The 21,861-nt window shown below is 48.5% G+C and overlaps 1 protein-coding gene across 1 annotated transcript in view; it reads left to right on the forward strand.

Moving 5' to 3' along the window:
- PPID (peptidylprolyl isomerase D) overlaps nucleotides 1-21,163 on the forward strand; it is a 43,362-nt gene extending 22,199 nt beyond the window's left edge. Inside the window, exons 5-10 of the mRNA XM_075347514.1 lie at nucleotides 3,276-3,398; nucleotides 3,528-3,634; nucleotides 16,510-16,651; nucleotides 16,754-16,840; nucleotides 16,919-16,961; nucleotides 20,343-21,163. Of these exons, the coding sequence (XP_075203629.1) occupies nucleotides 3,276-3,398; nucleotides 3,528-3,634; nucleotides 16,510-16,651; nucleotides 16,754-16,840; nucleotides 16,919-16,961; nucleotides 20,343-20,431 (591 nt within the window). The 3' untranslated portion in view covers nucleotides 20,432-21,163. The remainder of the gene's footprint in view (nucleotides 1-3,275; nucleotides 3,399-3,527; nucleotides 3,635-16,509; nucleotides 16,652-16,753; nucleotides 16,841-16,918; nucleotides 16,962-20,342) is intronic.
- The last annotated feature ends 698 nt before the right edge of the window (nucleotides 21,164-21,861 follow it).

Below are 21,861 nucleotides of genomic sequence, written 5' to 3' on the forward strand. Positions count from 1 at the left end.
CCTGGCACTGAATGCGACAGCTGCTGGCGGGCCGCCTCATGTGGCAGTGGTGGATGGAGCTCTTGCCTAAGTCGAAGATGAGCGGAAGGCTGAACAGGGCACTCAAGCCTGCTGCAGTATCCGGCTTCTGGTGCTGATAAGTGCTGGCCCATAGGTAAGAGGGCAGGTTCCCCAAATCACTCACGCTGTAGTAGACAGGGGGATATAGAAACGCTGCACACAACATATATAGAGGGTACGTCTTAGGAATACTAGCACCCCGGATGGAGGGTAGGTGGATAGAGCAAACACTGGATAGTGGATACTGGCACCCTGGGAGATGGTCCGACATATAGAGACACTGGTACACAGGCAAGTGGACAGGTCTATGGAACCCTCAATCAGAATGGCGGACGGGCTGATAGAGAAAAACCCTTTAGCACACTGAAACTGACAGGTGCACATAGAGACCTAAACCCCTGAACAGTGGAAAGGTTCACACAACGCTGTTACAATGGAGTAGACAGGTGCGTATAGAAACCCTGTTACACTGAGTAATGTAAGGGCTTGTGAAAACCCTGATACGCTAAAGCAAACAAATGTATGTGGAAACGCTGGCCCACGGAACAGCGGGCAGGTTCCCCAAAGCACCTGGGTAATGGAACATCAGGATTGACGCAGACAGTGGCACACTGGGAAGTGAACAGGTACAGGGGGACGTTGGCACACAGTAGCAGGTCAGTGCCAAGAGACACGCTGGTCCGCTGGATAGTGGACAGTAGGAGACTAGTACGCCGATGAAGACTAGTACATAAAGAAACACAGGCACACTGGTGTCACTTGTGCACTATAACCGTCAGGTGGCACGCAGAGACACTGACACATGGGACAGAGAACAGATACTTGAATACACAGGGCGTAAGCATGGGACACACTGGAAAGAAACTGACCGGTTCACGGAGACACTGGAACGATCACGGAAGGCCAAGTCATGGACCGCCGTGTAACAACGTGTGTAGCGAGATGTGAACTTCTGATTGCTGGGTAGAGCGCTATAATCTATCCGTAACCTGACGGATAACCGGAAGTAAGGACAATAGCCTGGGGAAGATTTAGAATGCTGTAGAGACGTCCGTAATTTGTGCCACAGGCGCATAATACCGCTGGACACCTAGGATTAGTAATTAGTGCTATAGGCGGTAAATATCTGGGAGACAGAATGGCAAAAAAACAATGAACACCCAGAAATCAGGACCACATCTGGGCTAGGAGGATGTGTGTACAACACAGACAGAAGACAATAAAATTGTACGGCATACGGCTGCTTCACAAGGCGGTATCCTAGTGAAAAAGGCCTGTTCCCTCACCAACATGACTGTAGTTCAGGTAGAACAGTACCCTGGAGAATGAGCCCTGAGGGGGGTTAGGGACCTGTTGGAGGGCTCAGATGTAGCGCACTGAATGCTGCGAGAACGCTGACAGACCCCGGGGTCAGGGGAGCAGTGGCCTAATCGCTGCTAGTGGGGAGCGCAGGGTCCAGCACTGCCTGCGGGGAGGACCTGCGGCGGTGGCGGTACAGACGGCCTGGAGGAGCGCAGCGGTGCTAGGAACGCTTACCCGGCCGGTGAAGCGGGCCTGGCGGCGGCGCGAGCAGCGCTCACCCGGGCGGAAGCACGGGTGCGGCAGCTGCAGAGTCAACCTACCCGGGCGGAGGATGTCAGATTTCGCGGCGGCGGCAGCGCAGTTTACCCGGCGGGGAGGGCCGGAGCAGGTGCAGGGATGACGTGCGCCGAGGGTTGGCGCCCGGAAATGACGTCAGACGCCGGAGGAGGACTGAGGCCGCGCGAAGAGAAAAGAGGCGGGAGATTTGAAAAAAAAAAACCCCCGCGCGCGCGGACAGAATACCGGCTGGGGACGCGGGCTGGAGGGCGCGCAGATACTGAGGGGACCGCAGAGCCAGGGGCTAAAATTTTGAAGGTAGTCCGCCGGAGAGGGACGCCGTGCTTCTATGGAGCTGCGGGCCGCAATGGGGCCGGGGGATAAAGTTTAACGACAGGCCGCCGGGGAAGGGGGGGACGCCGGGTAGTGGACGCCACGGCAGGGGGGCCGATCGGAGGGACGCAGAGAGGCCGCACTACAGGAGCTACGGGTGGCCTGGGGTGGGGCGCTAAGGGAGATATGGGACCCCCTGACCCAAATGTCGAGGGGGCTGCGGGGATTATATAGACGGGATCCCTCCCCCTCATAACCCGGGACGGGGGAGCAGAGTACTTACCACTGAGGTCCCGGCTTGTCCTGATCCTGGATCCGTCCTGGAAGGCAAGGGAAGACATCTCGACGGTCGTCCCGGGGATAGGGAAGACCGGAAGGGTACCTCTCCATCCTAGGTACTGTCTTCGTCTTCCTACCCCACAATCGGCTCGGGAGCGAGAGAGTTTGGGGAGAGGGGCAAGGACCATCCGCCTGTCCCTCTGTGCGGATGCCCCCCAAACCGCTTGGAAGTGTTAGGGGGGTAGGGTCCTGCCAGACAGACACGGAAGACAACAGAAGTGGCGGACGGACCCCACTTCTGTGCGACCGGTCTCTATGTGGGAGAGCAGGGTGAGCGATTACACCCTGTCGCCCGATGAGCTGTGTCTGAAAAACAAAGGGAAAATATTAATAAAACACAACAATACAAACCTGAGGGGGCTGAGAGCAGCCCCTGCGTGTCCAACCTCCTCGGACACTAAGCAAAAACTGATCTCCTCAGCTCCAGTCAGTGGGTGTATACTACGTGGGAGGAGTCAACTTTCTTATTTGCATAGTGTCACCTCCTAGCCCCAGCAGCATACACCCATGGTTTCCTGTGTCCCCCAATGAAGCGATAAAGAAATTTGTTTTTTATATTTTGCTCAAATAATATTAAAACATAACATTAATACTTTACAGTTTTTCAGTTATTGAAATTTTATTTTTTTATGACCCCTTCCTTTTTAATTTGGGTGGGATGATTACATTTTGTCTTTATGTCTTAATAATTTTATTTTATTTATTTATTTTTTTTTTTCCCTCACCTAAAGTTGTGTGAGCATAATTTCAGCTGAACTGTTTTTATAAAGAGGAGGTGCAGGCAGCACATTGGCACTCAGTGTTTTGGGGGTCCGTACACACGGCAGGTATATGTTCTCATGGGATATATGCCTGATGTAGAGACCATTGCAAAAAATAAACCTTGTATGCTGCATAGTGTGTGTTCTGATTATCGTGCAATGCATTGTTCGTATGTTTCTAACATGCTTTTCTTTTCTGTGCAGCTGTGTGTAGTAGCAGACTGTGGAGAGCTGAAGGATGGGGATGAGTGGGTCATGCCTCCCGTGGATGGCTCAGGAGACACCCATCCTGACTTCCCTGAAGACTCTGATGTAGAACTAAATGATGTAAGCACTGTCTACATTTGTCTCCTACTTTAGAGCTTTCTGATGTATGAAATAGAAAGGACCAAGGCTTTTCTCAACACTCTTGTAATTCTTGTACAAAGCCAACGCTCTGCTTATCTTGTTTGACAGGTTGAAAAGATCGTCAACATAGCAGAAGATGTCAAGAATATCGGGAATAATTTATTCAAATCTCAAAACTGGGAAATGGCAATCAAAAAGTACAACAAGGCTCTAAGGTACAGGAATCTGTGTACAATGTAGCACTAAGTCATTACATGGCTTCTTTGTAGCAGTCATTGGTTTAACATTTGATTTTCAACTTATACGGAGTCTGTCACCCCCTCAAGCTGGATTATCTGCTACTTAAACATTTTTGGGATTCAAAGCTTATAAAAAAATAGTTCATACCAGTAACATACGTTTAAGGCTAGGTTCACATTTCCGTTGTTTTAAATCCGTCAGGTCCGTCGCCGACGGATCAGTCTTTTTTTTTTTAGATGTCAACTGACGCAACAGATGTGTTTTTCACAGGATTACTTTCACAGGAATCCTGTGAAAAAACTGATCCGTCGCATCCATTACATCCACTGTGCGTCCGTTTTTTGACGGATCAGTTATGATCCGTTTGTGTCTGGGACAGCCCAGTGGGTGTGCCAAACATGCTGGGCATGCTCAGTAGAGCATGACGGAATCCAGCGCTGGATTCCGTCGTAAGACGGATTACGACGGAATCTAGCACCATAGACAAACTTTACAAGCTTGACTGATTGCGACGGATTCCTGCGCGGTGCGTTAATTTTGACGGCACGAAAAACGTTACATTCTGCATTTTTTCCGCCCGGCGGTCAGTCCAAAAACGACTGACCGCCGCGCAGCGGATGCAACGCAAGGTCATCAGTCGCAATCCGCCACTAATACAAGTCTATGGGACACAACGGAATCCGCTAAATGGATTCCATTGTTTACCAGACCCACGGATTGTGACTGATACAATTTAACGGAAATGTGAACCTAGCCTTAGTGGTGTAGTTGCTGAAAAATTCACTATTATTCCATTTACAAATGATGGCAATTTAGTGCACCCTTGGGTGGCCAATGGTTTGGCGCATTATGCCTTCCAATTTGCATATCTAGTACTTCTCCTGAGCTTGATCAAAAACAAGTACTCCCTAAACTCGCATACCTGTCCTGTGCTTTGGCACTGACACTGAAGGGGCCTACGGGCGCTCATATCTGTGACTTCTCCTTTGAAACTACTCACATGCTACACTTCCAGGTATAGTGAGTAGCAGTCACAGACTATCAGGCCCACGATCAGACCATGCCCCCACTGACGTGGTGGAAAATGGGATTTTTCAGCAACTACAATTCTGAAACTTACAGCTGTGATTTGTATAGGGGACAAGTCCTGTATATAAGCATTTCAGTAGCTGGCTTTGCAGTGTTGGGGTATGACAGATTCCCTTTAACTGATTCGCCAATCTGTTTGGAGCGAAATGATCAAAAATGATTACAGGTAAAATTTTCACATTGTAGCCAATGAATAAGCAGAATACTTTTTGCTTGCACCAATTTTCACAGCTCACAACTAGAATAGAAGCCACTTCATCAAGTATTAGGATCTACCACAATAAGCAATCACCCTTAGGCCACATGCACATGTTGAGTATGTAGTGAGTTTATTTACCTCCATATTACTAAGCCAAGACCAGGAGTGGGTTTAAAGTACCAAAATGGTGACGTGTTTCTATTACACTTTTCATCTGACTGTTCCACTCGTGGTTTTGGCTTATAAATACTGATGTAAAAACTCACTAAATACTCAATGTGCGAATGTGGCCTTATAGCAATATGTCTCATTCTAGTCCATGGTATTGTTGGGCTGTGTGCTATTTACAACGTCCTATAAGATCTAAGTTTGAATAGATAGAACTGTTAGGCTATGTGCGCACTAGAAAATGGATTTTTTTCTTAAGATAAATCCTCACTCTGTGGCAGAATACCACACCCGCGGCAAAAACCGCTGTAATAACGCACCCGCGGTATTGCCGCTATTTTTCAGTGGGTTGGTACCTGCGTTTTTTTTTTTTTTTTCACCATTTATCTATGGCAAAAACCGCAGGTACCTGCGGAAAAGTGACATGCTCATTAATTCCGCAGTGGAAAATCCGCGGGTAAATCCACAGGTATAAAAAAAAAAAACCGCAGTGAGCGCCCAATTTTTTTTTTTTTTTTTTTTTTTTTTTATACCCATAGGTTTTGCTGGGGATTGAATGCAGAAATATTAGAAACATTTTCTGCAGCAAATCCGCAGTAGATCCGCAGCGTGTGAACATGGCCTTAATGTGATTACTTACTGGGCTATAGTCAGCAATGGGTATCGCAGGGATCTGTGCTAGGACCAATTCTTTTTAATTTCTTTATTAATGACCTTGTGGATGGGATTGATAGTAAAGTGTCAGTCTTTGCTGATGACACCAAACTATGTAGGATATTAAAAACTGATCTTGATAATGCAATCTTACAAAACCTGTAAATGACTTTATGACGAAATGTATAATTGATGGATGAAGGTTAAACTACAGTTAGGTCCAGAAATATTTGGACAGTGACACAATTTTCGTGAGTTGGGCTCTGCATGCCACCACATTGGATTTGAAATGAAATCTCTACAACAGAATTCAAGTGCAGATTGTAACGTTTAATTTGAAGGTTTGAACAAAAATATCTGATAGAAATTGTAGGAATTGTACACATTTCTTTACAAACACTCCACATTTTAGGAGGTCAAAAGTAATTGGACAAATAAACCAAACCCAAACAAAATATTTTTATTTTCAATATTTTGTTGCGAATCCTTTGGAGGCAATCTCTGCCTTAAGTCTGGAACCCATGGACATCACCAAACGCTGGGTTTCCTCCTTCTTAATGCTTTGCCAGGCCTTTACAGCCGCAGCCTTCAGGTCTTGCTTGTTTGTGGGTCTTTCCGTCTTAAGTCTGGATTTGAGCAAGTGAAATGCATGCTCAATTGGGTTAAGATCTGGTGATTGACTTGGCCATTGCAGAATGTTCCACTTTTTTTGTACTCATGATCTCCTGGGTAGCTTTGGCTGTATGCTTGGGGTCATTGTCCATCTGTACTATGAAGCACCGTCCGATCAACTTTGCGGCATTTGGCTGAATCTGGGCTGAAAGTATATTCCGGTACACTTCAGAATTCATCCGGCTACTCTTGTCTGCTGTTATGTCATCAATAAACACTAGTGACCCAGTGCCATTGAAAGCCATGCATGCCCATGCCATCACGTTGCCTCCACCATGTTTTACAGAGGATGTGGTGTGCCTTGGATCATGTGCCGTTCCCTTTCTTCTCCAAACTTTTTTCTTCCCATCATTCTGGTACAGGTTGATCTTTGTCTCATCTGTCCATAGAATACTTTTCCAGAACTGAGCTAGCTTCATGAGGTGTTTTTCAGCAAATGTAACTCTGGCCTGTCTATTTTTGGAATTGATGAATGGTTTGCATCTAGATGTGAACCCTTTGTATTTACTTTCATGGAGTCTTCTCTTTACAGTTGACTTAGAGACAGATACACCTACTTCACTGAGAGGGTTCTGGACTTCAGTTGATGTTGTGAACGGGTTCTTCTTCACCAAAGAAAGTATGCGGCGATTATCCACCACTGTTGTCATCCGTGGACGCCCAGGCCTTTTTGAGTTCCCAAGCTCACCAGTCAATTCCTTTTTTCTCAGAATGTACCCGACTGTTGATTTCTTCAGCGCTCTATTGGGAGACCCAGACGATTGGGGTATAGCTACTGCCCTCTGGAGGCCACACAAAGCACTACATTAAAAGTGCAAGGCCCCTCCCCCTCTGGCTATACCCCCCCCGTGGTATCACGGGTTCTCCAGTTTTAGCTTTGTGTGCGAAGGAGGTCAGACATTCCATGCATAGCTCCACAGATTTTAGTCAGCAGTAGCTGCTGACTATTTCGGATGGAAGAAAAGAGGACACATATAGTGTTCCCAGCATGCTCCCTTCTCACCCCTGGATGGTGTTGTAAGGTTGAGGTACCTATTGCTGGTACAGGGCTGGAGCCTGTCATGCTGTTTTCCTTCCACATCCCCTGGTAGGGCTCTGTGGAAGTGGGATCCTGCCGGCCTCTCAGCTCTGATGCCGGGCTCCATCCACAGACCCATTAGAACCCGATGGAGACGGAGCAGGAGTACGATCAGGGACAGGCCCTGCATCATACAGGTACTCTGTGTCCCCGGCAGGCACAGACACACTCCGGGCTGGCTGGGTGTTGTAGTGCGCCGGGGACCGCAACGTGGAGTTGGTGTCCCTACAGATTACTGGGGGACTTTTTTGTGTATGGGAACGCAGCGCCGACCCCCTCTGGACCGGGCGGCGCTGCTGTGACTTGTGGTGCGCCGGGGATCCGCCGTCCGCGCTTTTACGGCGGCGGCGGTTATAAATTTAGTCCCCGGCTTTTTGGGCCTAGGACGCCGGCAGCTCCGATTCGTTCCCGCCCCCACCCTGTCATTCAGGGTAGGGGAGAGACGCTGTTCGCTAGCAGCGACGAGGGCTGGAGCCTGATTTACATGCTCCAGCCCTCTCACTTGGCACAGAGGGAAGCAGGCTTCCCGCTCTTGGCCAGGAACGCCCAGGGCCCGCCCCCCTTCCTCTCTCGAGACGCCGGCAGCCATTACATGCATGCCTGGCTGGAGGAAGGACGCACGGCTCTGGGAGACCTGGACTAGGGGCTATCTGGCGACCACACACCCGCTTTTTTAAGCGGGCGGTAAGCGATTTTTCTGTGCTGGTCCCTCTAGTGCCTCACGGTGTATCCTTTTCTCGGCTGTCGCAGAAAGTGGCGTTTCTTGTTGCGATCACATCGCTTCGGCGAGTGTCTGAGCTGGCAGCTCTGTCATCCAAGGCTCCCTTCCTGGTGTTCCACCAGGACAAGGTTGTGCTGCGCCCCATTCCGGAGTTTCTTCCTAAGGTCGTATGCTCTTTTCATCTTAATCAGGATATTTCCTTGCCTTCTTTTTGCCCTCATCCGGTTCACCGGTATGAAAAGGACTTACGTTTGCTAGATCTGGTGAGAGCACTCAGAATCTACATTTCCCGCACGGCGCCCATACGCCGTGCCGATGCACTTTTCGTCCTTGTCGCTGGTCCGCGCAAGGGGTTGCAGGCTTCTAAAGCCACCCTGGCTCGATGGATCAAAGAACCAATTCTAGAGGCCTACCGTTCTGCGGGGCTTCCGGTTCCTTCAGGGCTAAAAGCCCACTCAACCAGAGCCGTGGGTGCGTCCTGGGCATTACGTCACCAGGCTTCGGCTCAACAGGTGTGCCAGGCAGCTACCTGGTCCAGTCTGCACACTTTCACCAAGCATTATCAGGTGCATACCTATGCTTCGGCGGATGCCAGCTTAGGTAGAAGAGTCCTGCAGGCGGCAGTGACACCCCCGTAGGGGAGGGCTGTTTTGCAGCTCTAACATGAGGTATTTATTTACCCACCCAGGGACAGCTTTTGGACGTCCCAATCGTCTGGGTCTCCCAATAGAGCGCTGAAGAAGAAGGGAATTTTGTTACTTACCGTAAATTCCTTTTCTTCTAGCTCTTATTGGGAGACCCAGCACCCGCCCTGTTGTCCTTCGGGATGTTTTTTTGTTGTTTGCGGGTACACATGTTGTTCATGTTGAACGGTTTTTCAGTTCTCCGATGTTATTCGGAGTTAATTTGTTTAAACCAGTTATTGGCTTCCTCCTTCTTGCTTTGGCACTAAAACTGGAGAACCCGTGATACCACGGGGGGGGTATAGCCAGAGGGGGAGGGGCCTTGCACTTTTAATGTAGTGCTTTGTGTGGCCTCCAGAGGGCAGTAGCTATACCCCAATCGTCTGGGTCTCCCAATAAGAGCTAGAAGAAAAGGAATTTACGGTAAGTAACAAAATTCCCTTCTTCTTTGTCGCTCCATTAGGAGACCCAGACAATTGGGTGTATAGCTTCTGCCTCCGGAGGCCACACAAAGTATTACACTTTAAAAAGTGTAACCCCTCCCCTCTGCCTATACACCCTCCCGTGCATCACGGGCTCCTCAGTTTTATGCTTTGTGTGGAAGGAGGCACACATCCACTCATGCTCCCATTTTAGTCAGCAGCAGCTGCTGATTTTATCGGTTGGAAGAAAAGAGGGCCCCCACAGGGCCCCCGGCATGCTCCCTTCTCACCCCACTAAGTCGGCGGTGCTGTTAAGGTTGAGGTACCCATTGCGGGTACAGAGGCTGGAGCCACATGCCGTTTTCCTTCACCATCCCTTAGAGGCTCTGGGAGAAGTGGGATCCTAACCGGTCATCCATTCACTGGGACCGGGCTCCCTCCGCAGCCCCTGTGGGAATCTGCCGGACAGGAGACTTTGTATCATCAGGGACAGGGCCCTGCATCTAAAGGTACTCTGTGTCCCCATGGGGACGGTGCATGGAGCGCTTGTTTCACAGACGCTGCAGCTGCTGCTGGTTTTGTGACGACCGGGACTTCCGCGCCGACCGCGCCTGTTTGTCGGCCGCGGTATTAAATTTAGTCCCCGGCTTCATGCGGCCTAGTACCATAACTCCCGCCCCCGGGCCTGCCAGTCAGGGGTAAGGGCGGGACGGTCGACCTGACGTCGGCAGTGAGGGCTGGAGCATACTTTAGGTTTCCTCCCCCCTCCTCACTGATCACTGTGGGGCACCAGATTCCCACACTTTACTAGTCGCCGCCCACGGCTCCCTCCTCCCCTGAGAGCTCCGGCAGCCATTTTCTTTGTCGCTCCATTGGGAGACCCAGACAATTGGGTGTATAGCTTCTGCCTCCGGAGGCCACACAAAGTATTACACTTAAGTGTAAACCCCTCCCCTCTGCCTATACACCCCCCCCGTGCATCACGGGCTCCTCAGTTTTTATGCTTTGTGTTGAAGGAGGCACACATGCACGCAAGCTCCACAATTTAGTCAGCAGCAGCTGCTGACTATATCGGATGGAAGAAAAGAGGGCCCATAACAGGGCCCCCGGCATGCTCCCTTCTCACCCCTCTCTGGTCGGCGGTGCTGTTAAGGTTGAGGTACCCATTGCGGGTACATAGGCAGGAGCCACATGCTGTTTTCTTTCCCCATCCCTTAAGGGCTCTGGGTGAAGTGGGATCCTAACCGGTCACCATGCACTGGGACCGTGCTCCCTCCGCAGCCCCTGGGGGAATCTGCTGGACAGGAGACCGGGTATCGTCAGGGACAGGCCCTGCTCCCCTGAGGTACTCTGTGTCCCCTTGGGGACGGCGCATAGAGCGCCTGTGTAATGGACGCTGCAGCAGCTGCTGGGTGTATTTGTGCGCCGGGACTACCCGCGCTGACCGCGCTTGTTTGCCGGCCGCGCTTATAACTTTAGTCCCCGGCTTTTGCGGCCTAGTACCGCATACTCCCGCCCCCGGGCCTGCCAGTCAGGGGTAAGGGCGGGACGCTGCACTGGACGTCAGCGCTGAGGGCTGGAGCATACTTAGTATCCTCCTCCCCCCTCACTGAGCACCGTGGGGCACCAGATTCCCGCACTTTCTGAGGCACGCCCACGGCTCCCTCCTCCTCTCAGAACGCTGGCAGCCATTCCTATCAGCACTTCTGACGCTGGAGAACTTCAGAGGGGAGACAACACCGAGCTCCACAGCTCTGGGAGGCCCAGGCAGGGAATCTGGTGGTCACACAACCGCTGAGGGCGGTCGGTAAGCTGCACCTGTTACTAGGTGCTGGCCCCCCTGGGTGCCGAAGTGTATATTTATATGCTTATATTGTATACATTTACTCTGTACGGCCGCACTATTTGCTTTTGGCTATATACCCTCACTGATTGCTCTAAGAGGAGACAACAGCATGTCGTCCGCAAAAAGCAAGGGTGCCAAGGCACAGGCTTACTTTGCAACCTGTACCTCATGTGCGGCTATGCTACCTGCAGGTTCCACCTACCCTCATTGTGTGCAATGCTCGGCCCCTGTGACACTCGCTCAGCCGGACCCTCAGCCACTGGTGGGACCCTCGGCCCAGGTGGAACCACCTGCTGCCACTGTCCAGGTGACAGGGACGGAGTTTGCAGTATTCGCTGACAAACTTTCTGAGTCTATGGATAGATGGTCTGCTAAGATACTAGAAGCTTTGCAGTCCAGACCGGTAACACAGGTCCCGGGCACTGTTGAATCATTGCTCTCAGCCCCCCCTCGGTCGGCGCAGCAAAGTGCTCCTGGGGCGAATCATAGGTCCCACGGTGAGGACTCCGACACAGACCGCAGTCCCAGACCGGCTAAGCGGGCTCGCTGGGAGCTTCCCTCGACTTCATCACACTGTTCAGGGTCTCAGCATGAGGACTCTCTGGAGGATGAAGCGGAGGTGGCAGATCAGGGCTCTGATCCTGACGCCGCTCTCAATCTTGATACTCCTGAAGGGGACGCCATAGTAAACGACCTTATAGCGTCCATCAATCAGGTGTTAGATCTTTCTCCTCCAGCCCCTCCGATTGAGGAGTCAGCTTCTCAGCAGGAGAAATTCCATTTTAGGTTTCCCAAACGTACACGGAGTGCGTCACTCCGCAGGTTGTGTCCTTAACCTCTCAGGCGTCGGCGTTTGCGTCCTACGCCATGAATGCTGTCCTGGACTCTGCGAGCCGTACGGCGGTAGCATCCGCCAATTCAGTGGCAGTCCGCAGGGCCATGTGGCTACGTGAATGGAAGGCAGACTCTGCTTCCAAAAAGTTCTTAACCGGTTTGCCATTTTCTGGCGACCGCCTGTTTGGCGAGCAATTGCATGAAATCATTAAACAATCCAAGGGAAAGGACTCGTCCTTACCCCAGTCCAAACCAAACAGACCTCAACAACGGAAGGTACAATCGAGGTTTCGGTCCTTTCGGCCCTCAGCCAGGTCTCAATTCTCCTCGTCCAACAGGCCACAGAAGGGTCAGAGGAACTCTGATTCATGGCGGTCTAAGTCACGTCCTAAAAAGACCGCCGGAGGAACCGCTCCCAAAGCGGCCTCCTCATGACTTTCGGCCTCCCCAAACCGCATCCTCGGTTGGTGGCAGGCTCTCCCGCTTTTGCGACGCCTGGTTGCCACATGTCCAAGACCGATGGGTGAAGGACATTCTGTCTCACGGTTACAGGATAGAGTTCAGCTCTCGTCCTCCGACTCGTTTCTTCAGAACATCTCCGCCCCCCGAGCGAGCCGATGCTCTTCTTCAGGCGGTGAGCACTCTGAAGGCAGAAGGAGTGGTTATCCCTGTTCCCCTTCAGCAATGGGGTCACGGTTTTTACTCCAACTTGTTTGTGGTGCCAAAAAAGGACGGATCTTTCCGTCCCGTTCTGGACCTCAAACTGCTCAACAGACACGTGAAAACCAGGCTGTTCCGGATGGAATCTCTCCGCTCCGTCATCGCCTCGATGTCCCAAGGACACTTCCTAGCATCAATCGACATCAGGGATGCTTATCTCCACGTGCCGATTTGCACCAGATCATCAGCGCTTCCTGCGTTTCGCTATCGGGGACGAACACCTTCAGTTCGTGGCACTGCCTTTCGGCCTGGCGACAGCCCCACGGGTCTTCACCAAGGTCATGGCAACAGTGGTAGCAGTCCTACACTCTCAGGGACACTCGGTGATCCCTTACTTAGACGATCTTCTTGTCAAGGCCCCCTCTCTGGTGGCATGCCAACACAGCCTGAACATTGCTCTGGAGACTCTCCAGAGATTCGGGTGGATCATCAATTTCCCAAAGTCAAAATTGACACCGACCCAATCGCTGACATATCTCGGGATGGAGTTTCATACTCTCTCAGCGATAGTGAAACTTCCGCTGGACAAACAGCGTTCACTACGGACAGGGGTGCAATCTCTCCTTTGAGCCCAGTCGCACCCCTTGAGGCGCCTCATGCACTTCCTAGGGAAGATGGTGGCAGCAATGGAGGCAGTTCCATTTGCGCAGTTTCATCTGCGTCCACTTCAATGGGACATTCTCCGCAAATGGGACAGGAAGTCGACGTCCCTCGACAGGAACGTCTCCCTTTCTCGGGCAGCCAAGGCCTCCCTTCAGTGGTGGCTTCTTCCCACTTCTTTGTCGAAGGGGAAATCATTCCTGCCCCCATCCTGGGCTGTGGTCACGACGGACGCGAGTCTGTCAGGGTGGGGAGCGGTCTTCCTCCACCACAGGGCTCAGGGTACCTGGACTCAGCCAGAGTCCTCCCTTCAGATCAATGTTCTGGAGATAAGGGCAGTGTATCTAGCCCTAAAGGCGTTCCAGCCGTGGCTGGAAGGCAGGCAGATCCGAATTCAGTCGGACAACGCCACGGCGGTGGCATACATCAACCACCAAGGCGGCACTCGCAGTCGGCAGGCCTTCCAGGAAGTTCGGCGGATTCTGCTGTGGGTGGAAGGCACAGCCTCCACCATCTCCGCAGTTCACATCCCGGGCGTAGAAAACTGGGAAGCAGACTTTCTCAGTCGCCAGGGCATGGACGCAGGGGAATGGTCTCTTCACCCGGACGTGTTTCAAGAGATCTGTTGCCGCTGGGGGAAGCCGGACGTCGACCTAATGGCGTCCCGGCACAACAACAAGGTACCGGCATTCATGGCACGGTCTCAAGATCACAGAGCTCTGGCGGCAGACGCATTAGTTCAGGATTGGTCGCAGTTTCGACTGCCTTATGTATTTCCTCCTCTGGCACTGCTGCCCAGAGTGTTACGCAAGATCAGGTCCGACTGCCGCCGCGCCATCCTCATCGCCCCAGACTGGCCGAGGAGGTCGTGGTACCCGGATCTGTGGCATCTCACGGTGGGTCAACCGTGGGCACTACCAGACCGACCAGACTTGCTGTCTCAAGGGCCATTTTTTCATCTGAATTCTGCGGCCCTCAACCTGACTGTGTGGCCATTGAGTCCTGGATCCTAGCGTCTTCAGGGTTATCTCAAGAGGTCATTGCCACTATGAGACAGGCCAGGAAACCAACGTCCGCCAAGATCTACCACAGGACGTGGAGGATCTTCTTATCCTGGTGCTCTGATCAGGGTTTTACTCCCTGGCCATTTGCCTTGCCCACTTTTCTGTCCTTCCTTCAATCTGGAATGGAAAAGGGTTTGTCTCTCGGCTCTCTTAAGGGACAAGTCTCGGCGCTCTCTGTGTTTTTTCAAAAGCGTCTAGCCAGGCTCCCGCAGGTACGCACGTTCCTGCAGGGGGTTTGCCACATAGTCCCTCCTTACAAGCGTCCGCTAGAACCCTGGGATCTGAACAGGGTGCTAACGGCTCTTCAGAAACCACCTTTCGAGCCAATGAGAGATATTTCTCTTTCACGCCTCTCGCAGAAGGTGGTCATCCTAGTGGCAGTCACATCACTTCGGAGAGTGTCTGAGCTAGCTGCACTGTCATGCAAAGCCCCTTTCTTGGTGTTTCACCAGGACAAGGTGGTTCTGCGTCCGGTTCCGGAATTTCTCCCTAAGGTGGTATCCCCTTTTCATCTCAATCAGGATATCGCCTTACCTTCTTTTTGCCCTCATCCAGTTCACCAATGTGAAAAGGATTTGCACTTGTTAGATCTTGTGAGAGCACTCAGACTCTACATTTCTCGTACGGCGCCCCTGCGCCGCTCGGATGCGCTCTTTGTCATTGTCGCTGGCCAGCGTAAAGGGTCGCAGGCTTCCAAGTCAACCTTGGCTCGGTGGATCAAGGAACCAATTCTTGAAGCCTACCGTTCTTCTGGGCTTCCGGTTCCTTCAGGGCTGAAAGCCCATTCTACCAGAGCCGTGGGTGCGTCCTGGGCATTGCGGCACCAGGCTACGGCTCAGCAGGTGTGTCAGGCGGCTACCTGGTCGAGTCTGCACACTTTGACGAAACACTATCAGGTGCATACCTACGCTTCGGCAGATGCCAGCCTAGGTAGGCGAGTCCTTCAGGCGGCGGTTGCCCACCTGTAGGAAGGGGCCGTGTTACGGCTCTATTACCGAGGTATTCTTTTACCCACCCAGGGACTGCTTTTGGACGTCCCAATTGTCTGGGTCTCCCAATGGAGCGACAAAGAAGAAGGGAATTTTGTTTACTTACCGTAAATTCCTTTTCTTCTAGCTCCTATTGGGAGACCCAGCACCCGCCCCTGTTCCCTTCGGGCTGTTGTTCTTTTGTGTACACATGTTGTTCATGTTGAATTGTTCTGGGTTCATGGTTTTCAGTTCTCCGAACATCCTTCGGATTGAATTTACCTTAGACCAATTTATAAGTTTCCTCCTTCCTGCTTTTGCACCAAAACTGAGGAGCCCGTGATGCACGGGAGGGTGTATAGGCAGAGGGGAGGGGTTACACTTTTTAAAGTGTAATACTTTGTGTGGCCTCCGGAGGCAGAAGCTATACACCCAATTGTCTGGGTCTCCCAATAGGAGCTAGAAGAAAAGGAATTTACGGTAAGTAAACAAAATTCCCTTCTTTGCTACTCCAAGCATGTCTATCTCTCTGATGGATTTTTTCTTTTTTTTTCAGCCTCAGGATGTTCTGCTTCACCTCAATTGAGAGTTCCTTAGACTGCATGTTGTCTGGTCACAGCAACAGCTTCCAAATGCAAAACCACACACCTGTAATCAACCCCAGACCTTTTAACTACTTCATTGATTACAGGTTAACGAGGGAGACGCCTTCAGAGTTAATTGCAGCCCTTAGAGTCCCTTGCCCAATTACTTTTGGTCCCTTGAAAAAGAGGAGGCTATGCATTACAGAGCTATGATTCCTAAACCCTTTCTCCGATTTGGATGTGAAAACTCTCATATTGCAGCTGGGAGTGTGCACTTTCAGCCCATATTATATATATATATATATATATATATATATATATATATATATATATATATATATATATATATATATATATATATATATATATATATATATATATATATATATATATATATATATATATATATATTTCTGAACATGTTTTTGTAAACAGCTAAAATAACAAAACTTGTGTCACTGTCCAAATATTTCTGGCCCTGACTGTAGATGGACCTAGGTCTCTTTTTCAAACTATGTAACTGTGATTTGCTTTTTGAAAATTTCCAGATATGTAGAAAGCTGTAAAGATGTCACCGGAGATGACAACATTGCAAAGTTAAATCCTATTGCTGTAAGCTGCAATCTGAATATCGCCGCTTGTAAGCTGAAAGTGTCTGACTTCAGAGCTGCAATCGAGAGTTGCCATGAGGTAAGTGGCAGTTCAGATGTTCTACAAAGCTTCAGAATTACATAACGGTTTCCAAGTATTTTTTTTTTTTCTTTCATTAATTTATTTATTTTTTTGTTATAGGCTCTTGAAATTGATGCATCTAATACAAAAGCACTTTACAGGCGGGCTCAAGGCTGGCAGGGGTTGAAGGACTATGAGCAGGCACTGGTAAAGAGTTTACGTGAACTTATAAATTAATAACTAAAATAATAACTTTGTTTGAATTATGTTTGTTTTTTTTAATAGGAGGATCTTAAAAAGGCTCATGAATTGGCGCCTGAGGACAAAGGTAAATGGATTTGTATAGGACTGTTGGGGTTCCTCTAGTTTAGTGTGGCGTACTGTCATATTCCTAAAGAGAACATGTCGCCTACTGACCTGCAGGGTGGTCTAGTCCTGTGGGCATCTTTGACTCGGCACCTCCTCTCTTCTTACGATTGCCGTCCTCTTTCCTTGTTTCATGTGGATGACGCGTCCTAAGTCATCCACACAGTATCCTTCATTGTACTCCTGCACAAGTGCACTTCTCTGTCCGGCTGAGGTCAGATCAAAGTCTTGTAGTGCATGGGCGTTAAGCTTTCCACGTGCCTGCGCATTACAGTAGCTTGCTCTGCCCACAGCACGGCAGAGAGAAGTGTGCGTGCGCAGGAGGACACTGTGGATGACTTAGGACTGATCATCCACACGAAGCAACAAGGACAGTGATATTAAAGGAGGCATTGGGTCAAGACCGCTGCGCAGGTGAGTAGCTGACAGGTTCTCTTTTTTTTTTTTTTTTTTTGATATTCACATTTATAGTAGCTGTAAGACTGTACATGATTACAAGCATTAAGTTACATTCACGTGACATGTCTTAGTGCTGGTCGACTTATTTCTCAGACAGCAGATGGACCCTTAGGCTACTTTCCTACAACTCTTGTAGGTACAGATTTGCCTCATAGACTTGCATTAGATGCAGAAAATTCTCACACCTTCTTTTTAGTGCTTTTCCACTGTGGAAATGCATCAAAAGTAATCTATAGTGGCATCCTTGCATCAGCGGGGACTGGGAAGTGACTGGGCGTGACTGCCTGGAGATAGTGGGCAGAGTGGAGAGAGTTGGCGGAATCGGCCGGTGTTAGTGGGCGGAAGTGTACACCAGCTTAGGTCGCCCGACACTTCCTTTTGCGGTGCAGTAGAATAAATATTAATTTTTAAGTTCACATGTTCATAGAGTTCTTTATAATAGAAACGGGTTGTGGGAGTAATTATGCAAGGGGGAACTTGCCCACTAAAAATTAATCTGTATCTCTGGGCCGTGAGCTTCCGAGCATGTTATTCCATCAGCTCTGTAGACCAGACTCTGCCGATTTAAAGTTTATAGAGATTTGTATAAAATAGATGTAACACGGAAGACAGACTTTGTACTTGGTTCCATTCACTTTTAACTAATCTACTGCTAAGAGTCGAATGTTAAAAAAAACAAAACAAAACTAATGCTATTAGATTGACACCTAAGGGAAAAATAATTGGGTTTGTTGCTCAGTTTCCGGTAAGTGACGACAGATTACACAAGTCTGCAAAACATTATTTTTTTTTTTCCCCCAAAAGCTGTTTTGGTTATTCCATGTGATCTTAGTTTTTTGGGTGCGCTGAATCAGAAAATGACCTCCATTTTATCATAGGACATCACATTTTCTGATAATTTAGGTAACTGTTAAATAAGGTAATACCTCAAAATAAATGAAAATAGACTTATAAAAAATTTTATTACAAATTTTTCATGAATTTTTTTTTTTAACTGGAATGAGCTCGCAAACACACTAAAATTGATTCTTCTCTGTGAGGCTCCTCTTGGTACATTTACGCTTGTGAGTAGCATCTGTAATGTCTCTCTGACACGTCCAACAGTAGTCTGCCATCATTGTAATGCTCCATCTTCCCTGGTATCTTCTTTCCATCTCTTTAATGTCCTGGTGGAATCGTTCACCTTGCTCTTCACTCACAGCTCCCAAATTTTCAGGAAAGTTGTCAAGGTGGGAATGGAGTAAATGCACTTTCAAACTCTTCAGGCAACCTAAAGCTTGAAATGCTTTCTGCATTTGTCTGACAATCTTCTTGTAGTGAGGATTTTTGTTATTGCCTAAAAATTTCTCTATGACCTCTTTAAATGCAATCCACCCTTCTTTTTAAGGATGTGTCATGGTATTGATAAACTTGTGATAAGCCTTCTAATGTCTGGACCAATTAGCACACCTTCCTTCAATTTTGCCTCTGAGAGGCCTGGAAACTTGGTGACCAAGTATTTTACATCTTTTCGAAGTGATTTTATAACAATAACAATTTTATGTGGAGAGGTGGTAGAACTTTATTGGGAGATACCAAAGTTTCTCAGAAGACATTTTTTTTCTTCACCATCTGTGAGCACCCTTGGCTCTCTTCTTCGTCCAGTGATTTTGTCAGTCTCGACTGTCCCAGACACAGAAAACAAGGATATTTGGTATAAAAGCAGATTCCTCTGATAAGATATATTACATAGTGGCTTATTTTCACATGAACTATTGATGTATGGACTAAAAGTTAAAATTAGGGTTACGCTCTAAAGGAATTTTACTACAAAAGACATCACCTACTTACAGTATAGTTGGGAAAACCAGCCACCAGGATTTTGCTATATACAAAGATGCAGTATGCAGGCATACTTGTTATAGAAAGATCTGATGCTTGGCTGATTAAATACCTTTAATCAAAGTTGCAGAAAAACACTTTGTGTGCAACATGGGTCTGGTCTTCACGGTATGCCCCCTTTTCGGCGCCATTTTATTGATCACTGTGGTGAAGACTATAAGAAGCATCAGCGTGTGCATAATTTATTTATATAATTTTTTTACATCTGCACACATGCCGATGCTTCTCAGTCTTCACCGCAGTGTGTTCAATAAAAAGGCCCCGGAGATAGTGGTACGTGCATGCGCAGACTCTGGCCCCATTTTAATGAAGACCTGAGTATTGTGGCAATGCGCACGCACTGCCAACAACAGCAATGGTGGCGCAGCGAACAAACAAGAGGGCCTGACCCACAAAGACCTGGCCATGTTGCACACATCAAAGTACCATGCTTTTCTGCAACTTTGTTTAAAGATATTTAAATCAACCAGGCATCAGATCCTTCTACAACAGGTATGCCTGGATTCAGCACCTTAGAGCCAGTAGGGTACTGCCTTCACTTCATATAGCAAAATCCTGGTGGTTGATTCTATCTAATACATTTATAAATGCCAGAACATCCCAAGCATTAGAACGGATTCCTGCTCACCTTGGGAATTGTAAAAAAAAAAAACAGGAGTGTAGGATTTCCACTGAGAGAACAGCTGAGCTCTGCGAGGAGGAATGGACAACTTGGATCCCTGATACATTATTGCCGATCTTGTGGCTAGGTGATAAATGGAATTTGTGGCTTGAAGTAACATAATGTTCCCATTTGTTACATTAAGAACTTGATACTCTGTTTAGGGACTTGTATTTCTGCTTACTGGCACAAGCCTGTATGGGAGACCACCCCCCACTACCCAGCAGGTGGGCATAGCTTTCACATAATGTGCGGTCTATCCTCATACTGCCGATTACAGCAATGTCTCCTAACCAGTGTATGTCCTGTGCTCACGTCTTTTCATTTACATTTTGTACCCAGCTATCAGCAGTGAGATTCTTCGGGTCAAGCAGAGGATTAAAGAACAGAAGGAAAAGGAGAAAGCCGTGTATGCAAAGATGTTTGCGTAATTGTTTACAATGGAGCGGGCATGTAGTGTACCGTCAAACTGCTGTCTGATAATAAACCAAAAAAAAAAGTAGTTTTTGAACCCGGGTGCGGCATTTCACCTAAGTATTTTGAATGTTTACAGGTTTTTTATTTTGTCTCCTGTTACACTGCATGAACTATGCAACTAGTGGGATGTGCAGTGTATCTTTCCTTTTTGTAGGTAGGCGTCTTTTGGGCTCTAGCAGTAAAAGCGGTGTTAACTGTATTTCTCTGTAAAGCTGCCCATACACACCGGCTCTAGGCAGATGACTATCTCTTCCAATCATCAAATACACAAATATTCTCCACAATGGGGTTTATAATCTGCTGCTAAACTGATGGCTGCTTATAACCTTGAGAGTAAGATCCGTGAGTTGAAATCCTTCTGTCACAAAAGGATTGGGAGGCCCCGGAGACAAGTTAGATGGCCAGACAATTTGTGTATGGTTAGCTTTGCACTAGGGCTACAGCTGAGCATAACCCAGGCAAGTGTCTTTCTATGGAATTCATTGTCATGAGCTCTAGCCGATGCCCCAGGAGCCTGCCATTGTCGGGTCTGCAGGAAGCCGTATCAGTCTTCTTTGGCACTGAAACAAGCTGTGTACCCCTTTTCTACCAGTTGGACAACTTATTTTCTGTGTGTTGCAAGAGGAGCAGCAATCCCATGTAATAAAGGCTGATTGTTATGTCTTTCATAAACTCGATAGACTAAATTGGTTTAATGTCTTTTATAAGTGTTTCACATCAGTCAGTGATGTCAGAAGGATCAATCTTTCCAAACCATCTATATGGGCGTAGAGATCTTATCATCTTAAAGTATTTATCCACTACGGTAACTCATTTTATTTTTTTAGTCATCAATTATGTGCCAATGAATGTATCCGTACTCTCATTACAGCAATACAAACCTTCTGTTATGCAGATAGTATCACTTGGTGTCTCCCAGCAGCCCTGATGTTTACATCCATGTCTCCGCCTCCCCTGGCTGAGGGCTAATACAGCAAAGTCCATCATGCATTGCAGCAACCTGTTTGTCAGCAGATAGCACGCCCTCTCCCTTCTCCAGTTTACAATGCTGAAGATCTTGGGACATACCAGGTGTCAGAGTTGCCCAGGATAGGCACCAGCTCAACTGGCAATTGCCAGAACAGCCCTGCCACTGTGTGTGCTATACAAATTTCAGCACTTTTCAGCTGTCCATGTCAGTGATTGGATTACATACTGTGCTTTTAAAATGCAGATCTCAGCACTTCACTAGGTGTCAGCCCCTTCTGTTACTGCAGAATGAAACGATCAGCTCAGCTTGTGTGAGATTAATTGTGATTTACTCTAAACTGTCAACACCCATCATCAGGAATCCAGTGATAATTTCCTTTAGTTTTGTCTGACTTTTGTACTGGAAAAGGAAGTA

Source organism: Anomaloglossus baeobatrachus, chromosome 1, assembly GCF_048569485.1.
Source record: "Anomaloglossus baeobatrachus isolate aAnoBae1 chromosome 1, aAnoBae1.hap1, whole genome shotgun sequence".
In the NCBI taxonomy this organism is placed as follows: Eukaryota; Metazoa; Chordata; class Amphibia; order Anura; family Aromobatidae; genus Anomaloglossus; species Anomaloglossus baeobatrachus.